Genomic DNA, 13,231 nt, shown 5'->3' on the forward strand with positions numbered 1-13,231 from the left:
AGAAAATATACTGTTGTTAGCTTAGCATAACTCGATATCTCTAAACAGACATTTACCTTGAAGAAATCACAGCTCCAGATGCTACAGTGACTTCCTGTTTACAGAGCTGATTGCTTCCTGTTTCCTGTCTGCGTCCTGCAGGTGTAAACCCAAACTGAAGCTGAGGATCATCAACCAGAACAGTGTGTCTGTCCTGCAGACTCCCCCCGACCCCGACCCCCCCACTGAGCAGGACCAAAGCAGAGGTCAGAGGTCAAACACACATACACTCTCATGCTTGTGAGGACTGTCCTTAATGTCCTCACTTCACTGGTCTAATGTCGCATAAGTCTACAAACACACACAGAATACCTGCTGTTTAAACCTGTCTGTCACTCTGCCTGTCTGTCCTTCATTACCAGGTGACTTGGAGTGTGAGTTAAAATCCGACTCCAGTCCTGAGCGAGATCACGCCCAGGATGATGACATCACAAAGGAGCCAGAGGTTACCGACGGCAACAAGAAGAGGAAGAGGAAACCCTACAGGCCTGGTGAGAAAGGATGGGTCTGTCTACACCCGTACCTTCGTCCTTCTCTACCTGTCTTTACCTCTTCTGTCTCCTCTACCTTTCTTTACCGGTTTACCTGTCTACACCTCTAACTGTCTACACCTGTGTTTTCCTGTCTCCCTGCCTGTCAGGTATCGGAGGGTTCATGGTGCGTCAGCGTGGAGGGAAGTGGGGTCAGAGCAGAATCAAACTGTGCAGAAAAGATTCAACAGAGACGATGCTGGGTCAGGACGAAGGTAAGACATCGCTCGCCTGTACCTGTGGACACGTCCCCCCTGGCTTCATGTCTCACCGTCTGTTGTTTATCAGATGCTTCCATGGAGACGGTGCCGCATGCCGACCAGACGATGGAGAAGGTCAAGAAGAGGTACAGAAAGAAGAAGACAAAGCTGGAGGAGGCTTTCCCTTCTTACCTGCAGGTAACACGCACACGCACACACACACACACACACACACACACACACACACACATATACACATATACACACATATATGTTCGGAGTGAAACCCTGCATTCTGATTGGCTGTCCCCTCCTGTCCAGGAGGCCTTCTTCGGTCGAGATCTTCTGGACAGGAGTCGACAGGTGGACAAGAGGGTGGGGCCAGAGGCATCAGGCCCCAGCCAATCAGGAGCAGCTACAGGGGTCATGAAATGCCCCAATCCTGGATTAAATGGCCCCTCTTCCTCAGGCCCGCTAGCTGGTGCCATGGCAACCAACGCCATCAAGAAACAGGGGGCACTGCGTGAGTTTTAATTAGAATCATGTGTGCACATCTTCATGTCTCATCTGTGTTTAGTAAACATTATCAATCATGTGTGTGTGTTATCATGGTGTGTGTGTGTGTGCTCGGTTCCATCCAGCCATGTCGGAGGAAGCTCTGATGGATCTGTCCGATGTTCTCAACACTGATCCTCACATACTGGCTACAGGACACACAGGTATACACACACACACACACACACACACACACACACACACACACACACACACAGAGGCAGAAGAGAGATTTCCGACACACCTTCACGTCTTTGTTCCGACGCTGAAGTGTACAGAAACGCACACAGCGAGCTGCTCCCCGCTCCTCCGTCGCCTCATGTCTCACCTGTTACTCATGTCGTTTTCCTGTTTGGTGTTTTTATCAGAACAAGCTGCAGCTACGATTCTTTTACTGTCCACTGTTTGACTTGATCAAGAAGAGTCTTCTCTCTCAGGCTGCAGGAGGTTTCTCCTCCAGTGATAACTGTGTGTCTGTTTTCAGGTCAGTTCCAGGTGGAGCGCTCCCCCTCTCCGTTTGGTAAGACTCCACAGGAAGACCTTGCTCCTCCTCCTGCTCCTCCTGCTCCTCCTCTTCCTCCTCCTCCTCCTCCTCCTCCTCCTCCTCCTCCTCCTCCTTTCCTCTTCTTCCTCCTCCTGCAGATCGTTGGAGTCTCCTTTAATGTCCGCTGTCTCTCTCTGTCATATTTCAGATGTAGTTGTTGTGTTGTGAGCATCAGGTGGATTTTGTTCCCTTTCAACAGAACCCAGCTACCTGTTTCCAGTCTATATGCTAAGCTAACGAGCTGCTAGCTGTAACTTTATATTTAGTGTACAGACATGAGGGTGGCATCGTTCTGAACTGACTCTCAGAGAGGTTTGTTGCTCTGGTCTTGTCCAGGCCGTTCTGACTCTGAGTCCTGAATTTTTTTCAGCAGCTGATACGAGTACAGAGAACAGCTGTATACTGTTAGCCCTGTGTGGATGTGATGCTATCAGGTTAAACCTTTATAAACATGAATGATCACATAGAGGACTTTATGTAGTTTAAAGCTGCAGTAGGTAAGACGGAGAAGAGAGCGGACTTTGCTTCAAAATTTGAAATTTGCCCCTCCCCCTCTCTCTCCGCGGCGCTCAGTCCTGCCTCCAAAGCCCTCCCCAAAGAGGAGGCTGTCATGCGCGTGCAGGCTAGTAACCATGGCAACTGAAAAAGTCACAATAACCACAGACATCTTAGCAATATGAAACATACACAGCAGAAATGAAGCTGGGGTAATTACCTGTGGAGCTGAACTGTGTAACTCAGCATCGCTTTTTAATCCTCTCAGCTCCCGTAGCTCTCTCCACCTCAGAAACGGCGCTCTGATGTTTACTCTGGTTTAGTTTCGGTCTCGGTCCGACTCTTTCTCTTTAGCTTGCTTCTCCTCATGTCTCTTCTTCGGTGTAACGCTGTTTGTAGTGTCAGCCTCGCTGGCAGTGGAGGGACGGGCAGTTTGTTCATTCCTGCTGGTTGTTTTTCAGGCTTTGTGGAAACAAACCGGCCGACGCTGCGCACACTGAACAAATTGAGCTCGACCGCGTGAGCATGTGCGGAGGAGTGGTGCTGTGCAGCATGTGATTGACAGCAGCCTGAGAGACTGATGGGCTCTGATTGGTTGTTGTGTTTCGGGAGTGTTGGATTCTTTCAAATGCCAGGAGCAGTAGGAGGAGCCAGAGGAACATTTTTCTCATGTACGACTGCATGTTTAAAGTGACAGTTTGAGCAAATATGACAAAAAGTTAGTTTTAATAATGTTACCTACTGCAGCTTTAACAGTCAGTCAGAACATAAATACTTGAATGCTCTCTCTCTGCTGTCCGCTGAGCGTCGGAGAGCGCCTGATCCTGAACACAAGATTTGAATTAGTTTTTTTACAGACTCGGAGAGGAGGAGTTGTCTGACAATAGTCCAGCTCTCCTTTATCAGAATCAGACATACTTTGTGTTACAGTTGCTCTATAGAGAAATATATGGCATAAAATAGAAATAAGAAAAATGTCAAAAATGTGCATTATATATACAATAAAATAAGAGATTAAAGATTAAATGCTGAGAAGTGGATCTATGGTGAATTAAATATAAATGCCAGAATAAAGTTGAATGCCAAATAAGAGTACAATGCAAAAGTTATCCTCACACTTTCAAACATAGAGCACCTACAAACAGGCTCAGTTAGGATGAGCAGCAGCTCACCTGACAGCACCTCTGGAGACAGAGCTTCACTGAATTCAGCTGATTCATGTGACACATGCTCTACAACACTTTATGTTTCTGATCAGCAAATAAAACTGTTTGTTTTCATTGGGGGCTAATAAATAAGGGAATGAAGCTGGTGCACAGACCGGTGTGCTCGCTGTTACCTGATTCCACATTTCAGGCTGCATCAGGGGTATTATAATCAATAATTATTACTGGTATCTTTATCTAAACTTCTCCCAGTGAAGCTTGCTGAACAGTAGAGGACCTAAACCTGAGCCCTGTGGGACACCACAGAGAGCACACAGTGGTTCAGTGGTTGTGGTTTTATCAGCAGCTGAAGAGAGGTGTCCTGATATGAGACGTCTCATTGTGTCACAGCTTCTTCATGACTGACTAACAACCCTCCTCAGATCTCTGCTTCTTCTGCTCCTCCTGCAGCTCCCCCTCACTCCCCGTCTGTCTCTCTGTCTGTATTTACTGTCTGTCTGACTGTCTGTCTGTCTCTCAGCTGGTCTGGATATTGGCTCCATGGCTGACTCTTTGACAGGAAATGATGGGCGTGGCCAGAGGATGGTGCAGGAGGAGCCTCTGGATGCCATCTTGAGTCCTGAGCTCGACAAGATGGTCTCTGACGGTGAGTTTTTCTCAGCACTTTATTTGGATTATTATATATTGATTGGTTTACCCAAAACACGAGCTGAACCTTGTTTCATGAATCCTGTCAGACGTGTTATTGTGAGGGCAGCTGACTGATCAGTCATGTGTTGTTGTGCTTCAGGTGCCATCCTCAGCAAGCTCTACAAGATCCCAGGTAAGATTGAACACTGGTCTCACCTGCTGACAGCAAGGACACACTCTGCTGTAGTCAGACTTCACACTGAGCGTGTTCATCTGAAGTCAATACATTTATCTGTTCACCTGCTGTCTTTGGATTTCAGTATAAAATGATCATTATCTAATGTATTTAATATTTTATCCACATATTAACTAATCCTAAACACTTATTGCGAAAAATGTTGATGAGGAGTTGATGAGACGTTGACAACATTTGTACTGATGTTGTGGTAACTACATGATAACACTGGAGCGCGGTGCTTACTCTGGAGCGCGGTGCTTACTCTGGAGCGCGCTGCTGACACTGGAGCGCGGTGCTTACTCTGGAGCGCGCTGCTGACTCTGGAGCGCGCTGCTGACACTGGAGCGCGCTGCTGACACTGGAGCGCGCTGCTGACTCTGGAGCGCGCTGCTGACTCTGGAGCGCGCTGCTGACACTGGAGCGCGCTGCTGACTCTGGAGCGCGCTGCTGACTCTGGAGCGCGCTGCTGACACTGGAGCGCGCTGCTGACTCTGGAGCGCGCTGCTGACTCTGGAGCGCGCTGCTGACACTGGAGCGCGCTGCTGACTCTGGAGCGCGCTGCTGACACTGGAGCGCGCTGCTGACTCTGGAGCGCGCTGCTGACACTGGAGCGCGCTGCTGACTCTGGAGCGCGCTGCTGGTGTTGCTTCTACACGAGAAGTTAAAGCTTATACAGCAGCTGATTATAACAGCTACAGCATAACTAACTAAATATCCTAGTTAACCTTCAGGCTGTACAGAATTTAAGGAGATGAAGATACTTAAAGAAATGACATTCCTAGTTTGAATGCAACAAATGTGCAGCTTCTGTGTGTCTGCAGAGCTGGAGGGGAAGGACGTTGAGGAGGTGTTCACTGCTGTTCTCAGTCCAAACAGCAGCCACAACCAATCAGAGCAGAGCCAACACACACACACTGCTGCTGGGAGCAAGACAAACACGCACCACCCAGGTACACACACACACACACACACACACACACACACACACACACACACACACACACACACACACACACAGCTGGGTAAGTTAGTTAGTTAGTTCGTTTCCTGTTAAAGTTTTCATCATAATGAATCTTCAACATCAACAGGACCTTAAATTCATGGGGCACATCTGTGTGCTGTTAGTGGCTAATGTTAGCTTGCCTGTTAACACAGACGAACAGCTGACCAGCTAACGTAGCAAAGTAACTGTTTCATTAGATAATTCATCCAGACTCCTGGGGCTGATCTCGGTTTCTTTGTTACATCTGCTGATGAAGTATTTACAAACTAACACAAAATGCCCAAAGTCCTGAAGCTAACGGTACAAAGGTGTCTGACCAACGTGATGCCTGTCAATCACCTTCAGTCTCATGATCGCCACTAAAAGCAACAGGATGCTGCCTGCAGCTGACATTCTGTGTCACTTAAACCTCACCTTTATTTCACTGTGCTGAATGTTATTCTGATTAACTGCTCAGTGCATACAACACCAACATCAGGAGGAGGTGAGCTGAATGAGGAGGAGGTGAGCTGAATGAGGAGGGTGTGAGCTGAATGAGGAGGAGGTGAGCTGAATGAGGAGGGTGTGAGCTGAATGAGGAGGGTGTGAGCTGAATGAGGAGGAGGTGAGCTGAATGATGAGGGTGTGAGCTGAATGAGGAGGAGGTGAGCTGAATGAGGAGGAGGTGAGCTGAATGAGGAGGGTGTGAGCTGAATGAGGAGGAGGTGAGCTGAATGAGGAGGAGGAGAGCTGAATGAGGAGGAGGTGAGCTGAATGATGAGGGTGTGAGCTGAATGAGGAGGAGGTGAGCTGAATGAGGAGGAGGTGAGCTGAATGAGGAGGGTGTGAGCTGAATGAGGAGGAGGTGAGCTGAGCTGAATGAGGAGGAGGTGAGCTGAATGATGAGGGTGTGAGCTGAATGAGGAGGAGGTGAGCTGAAGGAGGAGGAGGTGAGCTGAAGGAGGAGAGTGTGAGCTGAAGGAAGAGAGTGTGAGCTGAATGAGGAGGAGGTGAGCTGAAGGAGGAGGGTGTGAGCTGAATGAGGAGGAGCTGAGCTGAAGGAGGAGGATGTGAGCTGGATGAGGAGGAGGTGAGCTGAATGAGGAGGAGGTGAGCTGAATGAGGAGGAGGTGAGCTGAATGAGGAGGGTGTGAGCTGAAGGAGGTGAGCTGAAGGAGGAGGGTGTGAGCTGAAGGAGGAGGGTGTGAGCTGAAGGAGGAGGTGAGCTGAATGAGGAGGAGGTGAGCTGAATGAGGAGGAGGTGAGCTGAATGAGGAGGGTGTGAGCTGAAGGAGGAGGTGAGCTGAATGAGGAGGGTGTGAGCTGAAGGAGGAGGTGAGCTGAATGAGGAGGGTGTGAGCTGAAGGAGGAGGAGGCGAGCTGAATGAGGAGGAGGTGAGCTGAATGAGGAGGGTGTGAGCTGAAGGAGGAGGTGAGCTGAAGGAGGAGGGTGTGAGCTGAAGGAGGAGGTGAGCTGAAGGAGGAGGAGGTGAGCTGAATGAGGAGGGTGTGAGCTGAAGGAGGAGGTGAGCTGAATGAGGAGGGTGTGAGCTGAAGGAGGAGGTGAGCTGAATGAGGAGGGTGTGAGCTGAAGGAGGAGGAGGCGAGCTGAAGGAGGAGGTGAGCTGAAGGAGGAGAGTGTCATGTTCTCTGTGTCTCTGTCGGGCTCACAGACGAACAGAAGCAGACGCTTTTCTACCTGAAAACATGACCTGTGATTCTCTCTCTCTCCAGCTGCTGTGTTTCCTCGTCTCCCGTTGATGAACGGCCTGATGGGAACTGCCCCTCATTTCACCAACACTCCCATGATGCCCAGCGGCGCTCAGGTTCCAGCAGGCTTTAGGTTGCCCCCTCCAGAGGGCCCCACCCACACTCCAGTCCCGGGCTCCGGCCCCCAGGTGGCCTCGACCAATCAGACATCAGCTGGGGAGGGAGAGCAGGATGTGATGTCGACGGCTCAGAGAGGCACGTTGAAGTGGGAGAAAGAAGAAACTCTGGGAGAGATGGCCACCGTGGCTCCTGTCCTCTACTGTAACACCAACTTCCCCCAACTGAGAGAGCAGTATCCTGGTACACACGCACACACACACACACACACACACACACTCACAGACACTTACATGACCTCTTAGTTCAGGATGTAGATCTGAAGATGCACCAACAGATGACATCACAATAAACTCTGGTGGACTGTCTGTCTTGCAGTGATTAAAGGGTTAAACCTCCACACTGCTGATGGAAGGAGTTTATTTATTGTTTGACAGAAGCCTGACAGGAGGCCCCGGACCTCTGTGGAACCAACCAGAATGACGCTGATGAAAGCACAGCACTGTCTCCTAAAACCTTGTAAAAACCTTGTGTGTGTGTGTGTGTGTGTGTGTGTGTGTGTGTGTGTGTGTGTGTGTGTGTGTGTGTGTGTGTGTGTGTGTGTCAGACTGGTCCACCAGAGTGAAGCAGATCACCAAGCTGTGGAGGAAAGCGAGCTCTCAGGACCGAGCGCCCTTCGTGGTGAGATTTTTTTCCTGCTTCTGTCACAGTCCTGTTTTAACAAAGTCACCTCTCAAGCTTAGCTGCAGGGCTAACTGCTAACAAGTTAGCCCCATGCAAAGTGTCTCCTAACTGTGTGTAAACACTGGATGGTGACACATAGCTTATTTACCATGATAGCTTTCTCTGTTCTGGACTCTCTGATGTAAAGATCAGATGTTTGTTCACTGCTGCATCACACTTACTCCTGGAGACTGTGGCCAGTCTGTCTCTCTCCCTCTGTCCCTCCCTCCCTCTCTCACGTTTGGGCACATTTTAAGGTTTAACTGGAAACTCAGGGCGTCCTGTTACAAGTTTAGTCTGTGAACCAGGTTTTCTGTCTTTGGCAGCAAAAAGCTCGAGATAATCGGGCGGCTCAGCGCATCAACAAGGTGCAGCTGTCCAACGACCCCCTCAAACGCCACCAGCCCCTGCAGCAGCCGCAGCCACCACCGCCACCGCCGCCGCCACTACCGGGGCCCTATGATCCTGTTTCCATGGAGATGGATGGGGCGTTCAAAGACCCGCTGAAGCCTAAGGAGTCTGAACAGGAACAGGAGTGGAAGTTCAGACAGGTGAGTTTCAGTTTGTTTTTCTTTGGCTCATCACCCCCACCATGGCGTAGAACCAGAGAGAGAAATCCACACCAGACTCCAGTCACACACTGCAGCGTTGAAGCTGGAATGATCCTGATGCTAAAGTTCTGCAGAGACTAAAAATCGTTCCTGAGTGTAATCAGGAAGATCATCAGAACACAAGTCAGGACACAAGTCAGGACACAAGTCAGGACACAAGTCAGAACACAAGCCAGGACACAAGTCAGGACACAAGTCAGAACACAAGCCAGGACACAAGCCAGGACACAAGTCAGGACACAAGTCAGAACACAAGTCAGGACACAAGTCAGGACACAAGCCAGGACACAAGTCAGGACACAAGCCAGGACACAAGTTAGAACACAAGTCAGGACACAAGCCAGGACACAAGTCAGAACACAAGTCAGAACACAAGTCAGGACACAAGTAAGTATACAAGTCAGGACACAAGCCAGGACACAAGTCAGAACACAAGTCAGAACACAAGTCAGGACACAAGCCAGGACACAAGTCAGGACACAAGTAAGTATACAAGTCAGGACACAAGCCAGGACACGAGTCAGAACACAAGTCAGAACACAAGTCAGAACACAAGTCAGGACACAAGTCAGGACACAAGTAAGTATACAAGTCAGGACACAAGCCAGGACACAAGTCAGAACACAAGTCAGAACACAAGTCAGAACACAAGTCAGGACACAAGCCAGGACACAAGTCAGGACACAAGTAAGTATACAAGTCAGGACACAAGTCAGGACACAAGTCAGAACACAAGTCAGGACACAAGCCAGGACACGAGTCAGAACACAAGTCAGAACACAAGTCAGAACACAAGTCAGAACACAAGTCAGGACACAAGTCAGGACACAAGTAAGTATACAAGTCAGGACACAAGCCAGGACACAAGTCAGAACACAAGTCAGGACACAAGTCAGGACACAAGTCAGGACACAAGCCAGGACACAAGTAAGTATACAAGTCAGAACACAAGTCAGAACACAAGTCAGGACACAAGCCAGGACACAAGTAAGTATACAAGTCAGGACACAAGTCAGGACACAAGTCAGAACACAAGCCAGAACACAAGTCAGGACACAAGCCAGGACACAAGCCAGGACACAAGTCAGGACACAAGCCAGTACACAAGCTAGGACACAAGTCTGGACACAAGTCTGGACACAAGTCAGTATAGAAGCCAGGACACAAGTCAGTACACAAGTCAGTGCACAAGTCAGAACACAAGTCAGTGCACAAGTCAGTATAGAAGCCAGGACACAAGTCAGTACACAAGTCAGTACACAAGCCAGGACACAAGCCAGGACACAAGCCAGGACACAAGCCAGGACACAAGTCAGGACACAAGTCAGTACACAAGTCTGGACGCAAGTCTGGACGCAAGTCAGGACGCAAGTCAGGACGCAAGCCAGGACGCAAGTCTGGACGCAAGCCAGGACACAAGTCTGGACACAAGTCTGGACACAAGCCAGGACACAAGTCAGTATAGAAGTCAGTACACAAGCCAGGACACAAGTCAGTACACAAGTCAGTACACAAGCCAGGACACAAGTCAGTACACAAGCCAGGACACAAGTCAGTACACAAGCCAGGACACAAGTCAGTACACAAGTCAGTACACAAGTCAGTATAGAAGTCAGTACACAAGCCAGGACACAAGTCAGTACACAAGTCAGTGCACAAGCCAGGACACAAGTCAGTACACAAGTCAGTACACAAGTCAGTACACAAGTCAGTACACAAGTCTGGACGCAAGTCTGGACGCAAGTCAGGACGCAAGTCAGGACGCAAGCCAGGACGCAAGTCTGGACACAAGTCTGGACACAAGCCAGTACACAAGTCAGTATAGAAGCCAGGACACAAGTCAGTACACAAGTCAGTGCACAAGTCAGAACACAAGTCAGTATATAATCATGTTTCATGTCCAGCCGGGCAGCACCACACCTTCTTTAATACTTACTGAGGCCCTTCTGCTCCTCAAACAGCTGTGAACAGGCTCCTAAAACGTTATCTCCGTTTGATTTAGTAAAGACGTCAGCTTTCGCAGCATGTAGTTACTGTGTTTTGTCTTTAGACGGCAGTGTGAGTCTAAATGCTCCTCTGTTTGTAAAATGCATATCTTTACCTGCAGCAGGTGAATGAATCTTCCATCTAACAGGAAGTGCTAAGCTCTTCTTCATGGGGTGCTAAATTTGATGCTGTGGTGCAATCAAAGCGGCAAGATGGTGTGGGTTTCCCGCTCTGAGCAGTAACCATAGTAACCAGCAGGCTGCATGTGAGGGGGTGGAGTGAGGGCTGGGCGAGTGGATGAAGGGGGTCACATGTTGTCATTGTGTCACTGATGAAGATGATGTGCATGCCTGCTGAGCCTCCTCCCTCACACTAACGTCTCTCATGTAATTGTCATTGAAAAGGGAGAGGTTAATGACAGATGGGGAGCCGGTAAGAAGAGGCAGCAAAATCTCCCCCAAAGCAAAGCCATAAAATCACCAACAGATAAAGATTGTCCCTACCAGGCATCTGTAGCAGGAGGTGGCAAAGAGGCTCTGGTAAGATCTCAAGGCAAACCTGTTCCAGGCAGACTTCCTGGATCCATCACTCTGAAATCCTCTACCTGTCCTGGATCAGTCCTGCACCGGTCCCCCCCCCCCCCCCCACACACACACACACACACACGCAAACACACACACACACACACACACACACACACACACACACACACACACACACTTAAGTTTGCAGTCCGTCACCCTGGAGGTCAACAGATGGTTGACAGCTGGTAAACAAACATAACCAACCCAACATGTGGATCCCGAGTAGAGCCGATTCATCGACAGACAGGAAATTAATTATTATTATTTCAATCAATCTGGAACTTTTAAATCGATCCGATCTGTATGTTTTTACAAAGAACTGGTCTCCAGGTTTTTCAAATGTAAATGTATTTAGATTTTATAGTTTGACTCATGTCTCATCTGTTAACATGGAGGAGGCGAGCTTTATGGCCTATACTGCAGCCAGTCAGCAGGGAGCGCTTATATGGAGCTGTCATGTCAGCCATCTTTTCGTACAGTGTGGTAGATTCTGTCAGAATGTGGTGGTTCTTGACGTTGGACTTTTCTTTAATGCTGTCTTTATAGCAAACAATGGAACCATTGATCCTTCTCGTGCTTAGACTTCAGCTCTGTAGAGAGAACACGATGGTACCATCAAAATAAGAACCTCACTGACCTCCAGGACGGGAGCGCTGCAAACTACAAGTGTTGTGCTGAGATGGAGCCGAGGCAGACATTGCAGGAGCAAAGAGGGTTTCAGAGGGATGGGCTCGGGGTCGGTCCTGCTCACCTTCTCTGGGCCGGACAGTTTATTTTGGAGCTGCAGAAAAAGGTTTTTGTTTCCCTGGAGGGAAGTTCAATCTGACTCCAAAAACATCACTTCAGCGTGAGCACATTTGAAGATGACCCAGAGTCGGTGTCCGGGACCAGAGTCTGTCTCTGACTGATTTTATTCTGAAGCGATACTGCCTCGCTCTGAATGTTGCTGCTGTCGTCCTTCGACATCCACCTCACACTGATCTGAGAACAGAACTCTCGCTGTTCTCTGATATCAAGAACCGATGCACTTTTCTGTCCTGATGCGGATACCTGGGCTTTTTGTACCGATCCAGTGTAGAGCAAGCTGTGACCCTCAGGAGACTGCAGTCCTTCTTTGCCTTCTAAACCTAAATGTACCAAACACACAGATATGCATTATAGAATATACTAATATAAATGTATTTGTGTGGTTTTATGTGTGAAACCAGGCGGTGGAACCCCTCGTTCCCTCAGCCAGAAACACAAACAAAACGTCTTCTGTCACGTCGTTTGTTCTGTTCCATCATGGGGAAGTCGGTCTCGTCTTTCTAAGGTCCATCAAATCAAAATGCATGTTTTTTTATCCTGTGCATTTATCGTCGCCTTTTTGTCAGTATCTGGCTCAACAAGGACAGAACGATATCTTAGTTTTGTCACTGTTGACTAATCTAGCAGCAAATGAAACGCTTTCTAACAGTAACCGTCTGGAGAGGAACACCACAGAGCAAGCTAGCTAGGAGGTTAGCCTCCCATGCTTGCTAATCCTTTGTCATGTGGGGGAATACTCTAGGAGAACGGCAGGAAAACCAGAGTATCACTCTGTTTGTCAAGCGTTCACCTGCTCCCCACATGATCCTATTTCGGAGCTAGGAAGTAGTTCTTCTGACTCCGGTGTGTTCACAAGCTTTAAGAAATGTAGAAACAACATGGACGCCACAGTCTTAGTTACACATTAATACCATAGCACACATTACATCACACCAACATTTACTTGGTCTTGTTTCAACGTAAAATGACGTCAAATCGGGAACCAAGAGTTCTTTTTCCCACTTAAGCATTCATGCAAATTTTCTCACTTAGAAACTCGTTCTTCCAATTTTGCTGACAGCCGTTGAATGCGTCGTGTTTTCTCCTCAGTGTGTACTCCGTGTGTAGGACAACAGCAGCTTCACATTCACTGCGAGCAGGTGTGATGGACCAGGTGAGAGACAGACAGGAGAGAGCAGTCAGCAGGGAGGACAGATGATCAGCTGTAACAGGTTAACCGTTAACCCCCCCCGACCCCCCAGAACCACAGAGGACTAAAACACACCACAGTCACATCAGTCTGAACACGAGGAGGAGTTTAATCATGCTCCAGAG

The 13,231-nt window shown here is 48.8% G+C and overlaps 1 protein-coding gene across 5 annotated transcripts in view; it reads left to right on the forward strand.

The window, feature by feature from the left end:
• The window catches only part of kmt2ca (lysine (K)-specific methyltransferase 2Ca), a 63,412-nt gene that overhangs the window by 22,061 nt on the left and 28,120 nt on the right, over window positions 1-13,231 (forward strand). For 3 of the 5 annotated variants that reach the window (XM_069667199.1, XM_069667202.1, XM_069667200.1), the window contains exons 18-31: window positions 142-245; window positions 402-530; window positions 680-784; window positions 858-967; window positions 1,091-1,292; window positions 1,411-1,488; window positions 1,809-1,844; window positions 4,050-4,175; window positions 4,320-4,352; window positions 5,219-5,347; window positions 7,114-7,449; window positions 7,814-7,887; window positions 8,256-8,480; window positions 10,931-11,065. In XM_069667199.1, coding sequence (XP_069523300.1) covers window positions 142-245; window positions 402-530; window positions 680-784; window positions 858-967; window positions 1,091-1,292; window positions 1,411-1,488; window positions 1,809-1,844; window positions 4,050-4,175; window positions 4,320-4,352; window positions 5,219-5,347; window positions 7,114-7,449; window positions 7,814-7,887; window positions 8,256-8,480; window positions 10,931-11,065 — 1,822 coding nt within the window. The remainder of the gene's footprint in view (window positions 1-141; window positions 246-401; window positions 531-679; window positions 785-857; window positions 968-1,090; window positions 1,293-1,410; window positions 1,489-1,808; window positions 1,845-4,049; window positions 4,176-4,319; window positions 4,353-5,218; window positions 5,348-7,113; window positions 7,450-7,813; window positions 7,888-8,255; window positions 8,481-10,930; window positions 11,066-13,231) is intronic. The other 2 variants (XM_069667201.1, XM_069667204.1) reach the window with 2 other exon arrangements.

Source organism: Semicossyphus pulcher, unplaced genomic scaffold, assembly GCF_022749685.1.
Source record: "Semicossyphus pulcher isolate SPU_LCO1_2020_fin unplaced genomic scaffold, fSemPul1.0.p SCAF_18, whole genome shotgun sequence".
In the NCBI taxonomy this organism is placed as follows: domain Eukaryota; kingdom Metazoa; phylum Chordata; class Actinopteri; order Labriformes; family Labridae; genus Semicossyphus; species Semicossyphus pulcher.